Source organism: Thamnophis sirtalis, unplaced genomic scaffold (assembly GCF_051295495.1).
Source record: "Thamnophis sirtalis isolate CommonGarterSnake01/CBP01778 unplaced genomic scaffold, rThaSir2_p1.2 scaffold_4, whole genome shotgun sequence".
NCBI classification, from domain to species: domain Eukaryota; kingdom Metazoa; phylum Chordata; class Lepidosauria; order Squamata; family Natricidae; genus Thamnophis; species Thamnophis sirtalis.
Genome location: NW_028261384.1, coordinates 31,138,887 through 31,147,675, shown reverse-complemented (window position 1 = coordinate 31,147,675; position 8,789 = coordinate 31,138,887). Strand labels below are relative to the sequence as shown.

The 8,789-nt window shown below is 38.4% G+C and overlaps 1 protein-coding gene across 1 annotated transcript; it reads left to right on the top strand.

Annotated features, from left to right (window-relative positions):
* The first annotated feature begins 659 nt into the window (after positions 1 to 659).
* Positions 660 to 8,359, top strand: TFPI2 (tissue factor pathway inhibitor 2). Its single transcript, XM_087714364.1, has 5 exons — positions 660 to 839; positions 1,848 to 2,027; positions 3,809 to 3,988; positions 7,366 to 7,547; positions 8,324 to 8,359. Exons 1-5 carry the CDS (start codon positions 752 to 754, stop codon positions 8,357 to 8,359), a joined length of 666 nt encoding a protein of 221 aa, XP_087570490.1. The 5' UTR covers positions 660 to 751.
* Positions 8,360 to 8,789: the final 430 nt, after the last annotated feature.

Below are 8,789 nucleotides of genomic sequence, written 5' to 3'. Positions count from 1 at the left end.
GAACAGGAAATAGAGGTGGGGGCGAACAGAGTACAAAAAACTCAGGAACTCTCAGCAAGCCACCCAACATCTTGAAGCATGTGATCACCTTTTCCCCCCAGGAACTCAAACCATGTGAACCTGTCCATCATTAAAATCATCTTTACAAGCAGCCTAGTTTTTCAATGCCTTTTTCCCCACTTGGAGCTGAACCCAGAAGGACGTTTCTTGCAACTGTAGTAACATATCGTAGGTTAGCAGCCTCTTGATGAGTTATGCAAATATTCAGCCATGGGTAAAGTCACTTCTTGGACCAACTTCAGGTGGTATTCAATCTACCACTACTTCCCCCGTTTTAGTCTCTGGTTTTTCCAGCGTTATGCTAATTTCATTCATAGATCTCCTTGTGTGGGCTTCTCCTTCTCCATCTCTCTAGCTTCCTACTTAAGTTGTCCAGCACGGCTCATCCCGCTCTTTCTAAACATTACTCCTCTGATGAGAGAACCACTTCGAGAAACGTCAAGAAGGAGGCTGGCGGGTGGTCCTTCCCGTTTCAACCCCGGAGAGAGATTTGCCTTGATCACAGCATGAATCACCCGGCCTCGGCCGATGTATTCCCGGGCTGAGTTTGGAGTGTTGCCCAGCAGGAGGAGGAGGGAGGGAGGGAACAAGGATTTCAATAAAGAGTCGCGCGAGGATTCCGAAGAGAGCCAGCATTGTTTGGGGCTCGCTCGCGGGTGTCTGGGTTGCTTTTGGTTGCGAAGTGCGAACCATGGCTAGCCCTTGCGTCCTTTTGATGTGCTCGCTGCTGCTGCTGCTACTCCTAGAGAGGGCGTGCGCCCAGGAAACCCCACTGACAGGTAATCGATGTGGGGAGCCTCTCGCCTTCGCTCTCTTGAAAGGAAATGGAAAAAGAGGGGTCGCTGCGCTCAAGCTGGACTTCGTTCTTCCCCACGGGGAATCTGAACGGAGTTCTCGCTAGATAAGTGTCCCTTCGCCACGCCGCTTCGCGTGCTTCCCTCTTGCTGCCCACGGCGGAGCTTAGACTGTAGACATGCAGATCGCGGGTTTAGGTTTGCTCCGGTGAGATACCCGGCTCCAATTAACTTCCCTAAAATTTGGCTTCAAGGAAGAACCTGCGTGGCCCTAATAGGGGACTGGTGATTTAAGATAGGAAAAACCTGTTGGGTCTTGATATTCCTCTTTTAGAATACTTTATTCAGATACTCAGCAGCATTTAGTGATTACCCAGCTTTTTTAGGCTCTATAGTGCTAAACTAAAAGGAAGTTTTCACCTTTTCCTCTATTTTCCCCCTTTCTCCATGAACCAGGGCATCCCTCTGAATTGCTAACTAATTATTTATTGATTGTTGGTGGCAATCAAGGTTTATGTATGCACCTAAGGATTAGCCCTCATTCTCGCCCATCACTTGTAGAAGGAGTAGCAAAATATCAAATTCTTGGAGAAGGAGTGATCATGCAACCGATTCAATTCCCCAAACAAATGTGCTCAGATTAATAGACTGAAATTAAGTGAATTTTAAATTAAATTTTAAATTAAATTAGTTTTGAAAAACTATGAACGAGCAGGACATATTTTCTTACAGAAATGTTTTGAAATCAGGTGCAAAGGCTGAATAAAAAAAGTTTCAAAGAAATGCCTTCTTTCTCTTTTTTTCTGATTGAGGATGATATTTTTTTAAATTTTTATTATTTGAAATCTAGTTGTTATGCTGCTAATGAAGTGTTTGTAACATTTGGATTTTAAAGCACATTTTTTAAATTTCTTAATTGTGTTTTATTCTCAAGATCTAAGATTTGTATCAGAGTTGCTTGTCTCGTTTATTTTGTTTCTCTTTTTCTGGCAGGGATTGAGGATATCTGCTTGCAGCCACCCCTTAAAGGACCCTGTCGGGCCATACATTTCAGGTGGTATTATGATAGATACTCACAAACCTGCAAGGAGTTTACATATGGGGGCTGCCAAGGGAACGACAACAATTTCTTAGATTTTACAGAGTGTTCAGAAAAATGCAAATGGATCAAAAGTATGTTATTATTAAAATTTCAGTTCTCAAAGCAAGTGTGGATTTAATTGTTATTATTGAAACGTTTCTTTTGTTTACTTTCAATAATTGTTATTATTGAAACGTTTCTTTTGTTTACTTTTATAATTCATGTTTAATTTATTAATCTGATAAAAAAATAAGTCCAAGTTTGAAACCTTATATGTATTATCCTACAATTAGGTTACCTTGATTAGGAATTAACAGTTAAATGTGTTTTATAAAGTTTACATGCATATCTTAAGATGCTTAGACTATTTTATTCCGACTTATTGTGTTGTTTAGTCTTTTGATAAATAATTTATTATTCAAGCCATTGTATGATCTAGGCTAATCTGCCATATGCTGTTCTGACCTAGGCTTCCCAAGATCATGAAGCAAACCCCTTGTCCCAACAAAAAACCCTTTTATTAATTTACTGTGAATTCTGTTCATTCACATCCAGAAAAGTCTTTCGAGGGATGATTTACAGTCACAGACCTTTTCTGGCTTGGAGAGCTGACAGGCCGATATCTGCAAAACTTGGAAAGGAGTTTCAGAGAGTCACAAACCAATTAAATGAACTAATGTCTCCTGCAAACTCCACTTCCCTTTCACTCCTCTTTTATTTCCTCTGGGAGGGGCCATTCATTGCCCACCTGTCGCCTTACTCCCAAGTCGACCCTGTTAGCTGTTCCCTTCATCTGGCAATTCTGCGCATGCGCACGCTGGGAACAGGCTCCAGCTGTTTGTCTACCTCACTGATGTCTGACTCTGAAGCCAGCTGATAACTGGCATATGGCTCTGGCCCCCTTTCTGCTTCCAACACAGAGCTCTCATCTAACCCTTCCTCAGACTCCAGGACTGGCCCATGTTTCTCCCCATCCTTCTCACTATTCAAATCTGCTGCCAGCTCTGCTGGCTGCTGGCGGGCCACAACACATGCATCAATCCAGTTTTCCCTACTTCACTTTCCTTCAGTTTTCTTAGACTGCAGCATTTATAGTTGATAAGTTCAACAGAATCAAAGGCTACTGAGTAGTAAGTCAGCCAATAAGAGAAAATAAATATCTCTCTCTTCTGGATTTCCGTTAAACGAGAGGCCCCACATTTTTACTCAGCCTTAATGACAGAAGTATCTTATTATGCACTGGAATAAACTTTTCCCATAGCTGAAAATGTTGTTCATCTTCCTCTTGTGCCATCACTGCTATGTCCCATTCATTTTTAAAGCATGCCCAACCATCCCCCTATTTGCTTCTGATATTAAGAAAGATTCGTACTTCTAGTGTAAACTGTGAGAAGAGAAAACAAAGATGACCAATGGTAGGAATTGTGAAGAAAGACTAAAGAAGCATATATAGCTTAGAGAAGAGGAGCAAAATGGAAATTTGAGAATACTTTTTATGTATCTGAGAGTGGCACCTGAGAAAGGATTTCTTCAGTGACAAACTGAGCAAGACGTAATGAAACAATAAGGATAGAGTATTCAGTAATCAAGTCAGTTATTCAGAGAACTGAGTGGGTTGTTTTGCCATGTGAATCTGTTGGGGATGAACATGGACATGAAACATGTTATTTTATTTCTAAGAAAATAATGCTCAAATTTTTCAGCTGATAGGAAGGAAGGGTTGAGGAAGCAACAGGTTACAGTGACTAGTGACTAACTGCACACCGATGTCCTTTGGATTTCCTAGATTACTAATTAAATTCTATACCAGATTTAAAAGTTCATAGGGCTGGTTTAATGTTCAATATCTTCCTTGAGTTTGTTTTTATTTTAGAAGTGCCAAAAATATGCAGGCTGGAAAGTGAGCCAGGAATATGCCGAGGTTACATTGCAAGATATTTCTTTAACCTCAGAACGCTGAGATGTGAAAAGTTTTATTATGGAGGATGTCTTGGAAACGAAAACCGATTTGACAGCAGAGCTACCTGCATGGACTTCTGTTTGCCAAGAAGAAGTAATTAACATTTTATTATTAATAAAATAAAAGGAAGACAACAATATAGGAAGTGTAAGAAGAGCCAGACAGAAGAATTTATTCCCTTAACTTTACCTCTGTATGTGGCTTGCTCTGACCATTCAAAAGGTTTCTATAGTAATTAAGATAATAAAGGTATGTTCAGTGATAAGATTCAGCCAGTTCACACCTATTCGGGAGAACCAGTTGTTAACTCTCTAAGCAGTTTGGAGACCCGATTGTTGGAAGAAATCTTATTTTGTTTTTTCCCCCACTTTACAGGACTAATGCTGTAAAGAAGGCAGGAAGGAAACATTCTGGTGTTGTTTCTAGCCTAATATTTATTGCCCTGCTCCCAGAAACTTCCTCTCCAGTTAATCCTTATTACATTGTAACATCTAAGGCGAAGCTCCAATAATGTAAATGATGTTGAGTTGGCCACTCCCACCCAGTCACATGACCATCAAGGCCCGCCCACCCAGCTGGTCATTAGGGCAGAGAACCGGTTGTTAAATTATTTGAATCCTACCACTGGGTATATTGTTTCCTTCATCTCTGTTATCATTTTGAATGATAATATAATGTATCTCTCCAAACAGCCACTTTTCTAAATTTAGCCCTTTCTTCTGTTATCTCAAACAAATCCTGTCTTATATCTTTTGGGAATGAGATAAACAAAATTATTTCTTCTTGCAACTAAAGTGAGAGATGCTTTAACTATGCTTTAACCCAACACTTTTGGGGTTTGGATGGGGAAGATCTGTGACATTAGTTGTTCACACCTTGGCAAATAGAAATGGTTTTCATAAGAGGAAAAGGATGTTTCCATATCTGATTCTGCTATATATGTATACACTGTCAAATCACCTATCATAAATATTTGTAAATAAGTCTGTCCCATCCACTTGTTATCTTTTGAAAACACTGTGCTTTATTTTCGCCTTGAGAAATTTTGAAGCAGTAGTCTACTTTCTTTTTTATGTATAATTTTTTTATTTTTTTCATTTTCATAATATATAATCACATGTATATTATTACAAAACCAATATCATATCATATTATTATATGTTTACATCAATTCATCTTACCATCAATTCCCAAAAACAGTTATTGGCTCTTCTGCTCCTTCTATCACTTGTTGGTTATAGTTGCTCAAAATATCTTAATTGGAACAAACTTGCATATATCCAAACTCTGGTATGCTTCTCTTTGCCTCCTGCTTTTCTGATTTATTGCAATTGGTTAATTAAATCTTCCTGCTCAGAGTTTCGCTCCCCATTCACAGGCAAGATTAGGTTATCAGTGAGAAAATAGTGCTTTCTTCTTGATTTTTTCCCTTTATTACATTCTACCTCTCATTAATTGGAGTTGCTTAAGATGTGTTAGAAGAAATTCAAATGAAACAAATCTCTTCAGTATGTTTTGGTTTCCATTTCAACCTCCTAGTGTCTTTTAAAAACACAATCTTTTCAAATCCAAAACCAAATTTAGAGTTTGTATTTGAGTGGGTTTGTCAATTCTCTACTTTCTCCTTTTCTGTCCAAATTATTTCAAGCAAATGGCTCTTTTTGGGCTAGTGTTTCAACCCTCCATTTTTCCCACTCTTTCTTTCTTTTTGCCAAAATCCAGATCTGTCCATTAATATTTTTTATACTCTCAAGGTTCTTTGCCTTTTCCAAGTTCTGATTTATAACTGTCAGTTAATTAGATCTTCTTATCAGGCTTCCATCTCGTCCTGCATGTTCCTGCTCAGTAGCTTTGGCTGGAAGCCAGCTTCTTGTGCAGCAATGTTGCCATGCTGTCACCCCTACTGCGATTCAGAGAGCAAATCTCCGACCTACGAGGGACCTGTTGCACTCCCTCTGGATCCGATGAAATGCTGCCCCTTCTTCACCCTCCCCAAGGGGGTTATGATCCAAAAAGGAACTCGGAATTGGTTTGTCAGACAGAGTTCATGTGAGACTCTTCAGAGCTCACATCCCCCTCATCTGTCCAGCTGGAGAACTTCCGGTCGAATGCAGTAGTCTATTTTCTTGAAGTTAAAGGCTATTAATGATTTCTCCTTCTAAGAACAAATCAACTTCTATCTGCTTCTAGTCTTATCCTTAGCTAGTTTTGACCCATATTATAAGGGCTAAATGAACGGAAACCAATCTTTGGAAATATCCATTCAGCCTATCATTTTAGCTGTTCCAAAAAATCCCCGGTTTTTAAAATTTTTATGTGTGACATTCTGGTTTATAAAATAAACATACTGATTTTCACAAAAGTTAAAGAAAGAATAGTAAAAAGATGTTTCATAAACATATTAAGGCAAAGAAAGCATATCTTCAGAGTATTAAAGAACAATTAATTAATGGAATGACTTGCCTCCCGAAATTGTAAGTGCTCCAACACGAGGTTTTAAAGAAGAGATTGGACAATCATTTATCTGAAATAGTATAGGGTCTTCTGCTTGAACTAGATTAGAAGACCTCAAAGTCCCTTCCAACTCTGTTATTCTGTTAAGCAGATGTATTCTTTGCAGGGCTAATGGCTGCTTAAAAGGTTTTTGAGTATGGATTTGAGTTGCCTTGAGTTTCAGGCAAACTGCACAGATACTCAAACTTGTATTCAGTTTGGTTTCCTAGCAGTACCAAAAGAAGCATATCTATGTACATGTATATGTGCATGCAAACAAATACAAGTTCTAAAACATCTAGCAAAGATTATGACTTCTTTAACAATTATGTGAGACATGTTTTAATTTCCCTGATGTGATTTGTAAATCACCTCTTTGGAATGTTTGCACAGATAATTTTTACCACTAGCATTACATTTCTCCCTCACATTTTCAGATATTTCTAGCAAATGAACTGTACTGAATTCACTTTTTTTATTTTGAGATACATCTGAAATGTCTTTCCATATAAACCATCAGGAAGAATATAAATTTCAACTATTTCCCCTTTCCAAGAGAGATCATGGTATTCTGTTGCTAGAAAAAAATTCTTAACTAGTTACTACTTTTTTCAGAATGAAGGCGAGATTGGGAGATGTATATGAGGTGTGTTTCCTTGAATTACATGAATGACTGGAATCGCTATATATACTTTGCTTTATATGAGGTACTTAACCTTTTAGCAGTTGCAAAGTTGTAACTGAAGTTTCTCCCTTTTTGTAGCATGGGAATGTCCCATCTGAATATAAAAGGAGCAGTGAGCCAAAATTTCAATTGCAAATTTAGTCCAATTTATTGCACTGATGTTTATGGTTAGTTAATTAACAAAAATGATTTTTTTAAAATTGCTCATGTCCAAAGTAGGTGTTGTTGTTTTAATTCTATATTTAAAGCATGTCATATACTAATGATATTTTTTTTCTTTTTTCTTTTAAAGCTGCTCCTTCATTTTGTTACAGTCCAAAAGAAGAAGGATCATGTTCAGCTTCAGTCTCTCGCTTTTATTACAATACTAGGACAAAAACATGTGAGAGCTTCACCTACACTGGCTGTGGTGGCAACAATAACAACTTTGTCACAGAAAAATCCTGTCTCAGGACGTGCAGAAGTAGGTGTCAGGTGTCTTTCCTATTGCTTTGGGGGGGGGGGTGACCAGGTGATGGCTAAATCTGACCGTAGATTCAGCTTAATTTTTCGAATAAGCAACCAAATTGGAAGATCATTTAAAAGCAATTTATCAGAGTTCTTTAATAAAGTGGAATCTCCCAATGACATGGAGGGTGGGGAACCTGGAAAAATAGCCTACTTTACTTTTAATATTTGCACAATAGAAAACTTCAGAGTAAAAGTTGATTGATTTAGAAATAATAATCTGCCAGCTACATCATAAGAATTGACCCACCCGATAATTTGCATAGCCATAGAAAAGAGCACTGCATTCGGAATAAAAAAGAAACATTTTTAAGAGAAAAATGTCAGAATGGGTGTGGCTCAGATATACTCTATGCTTTCTAACGCTGGGCCAAATATTAGTTTTATTCATGGAGGCCTGCGAAAAGCTGTTTTACTGTCATTTCTGGTTTTCTAAAAGTTTAGGTTTATGGCAAATTATTGGCAGTACATTTGGAGAAGAAAATTTTAAATACAAAAAAGCCATACTAGTTATACAGTGCAAAAATACTAATCCCCCCCCCCAAAAAATGTTTCAAGTATTATAAAATCCATACTGGTGGCCCTCACAGGGCAGTGTCAAAAAGCAGAGTGTAAGCTTTTCTGTCAATATTCATAAAATATTCATTGGACATGAATCTGTTATAGCATAGGTGATGAATATGCTTTTCCTACAGGCAGGCTAAATGAATCTGATTTTCTAGTACTTTCTTCTCCCCATGTAGGATGTTGGGACTATTAAGAAAGATGAGGGGTATTGAAGGAAAGCGAAGTGTAAAGAATTGTAATGCAGCTGAAATATCTTTGCTTTTATAAAGGACTACCTTGAAACGAGACACCAAGAAAATATTTGGGTAGTTTAGTAGTTCAAAATGGAAAAATGGAAAATTAGAAAGTCTCCTAAACTTTGTTATTATTACAAGATTATTTTGATGATATAAGACAGTGAGGGCTAACCTTTTTGTAAAGGTGTGCCAAAATTGTGCGTGTGTGTGCTATCATCCATGCATGCCCACACCCATAATTCATTGCACCGCATCCACCTGCACATGCACGCGTGACCCCTGCCACGCACATGCATGCTTGACCCCCTCATATGGGTGGGTCACCCTCCCCAGGCTCTGGAGGCTGGGGAGGATGAAAACGGCTCCGTCGGGCCCCCGGAGATCCTCCAGAAGTTGGAAACAGATC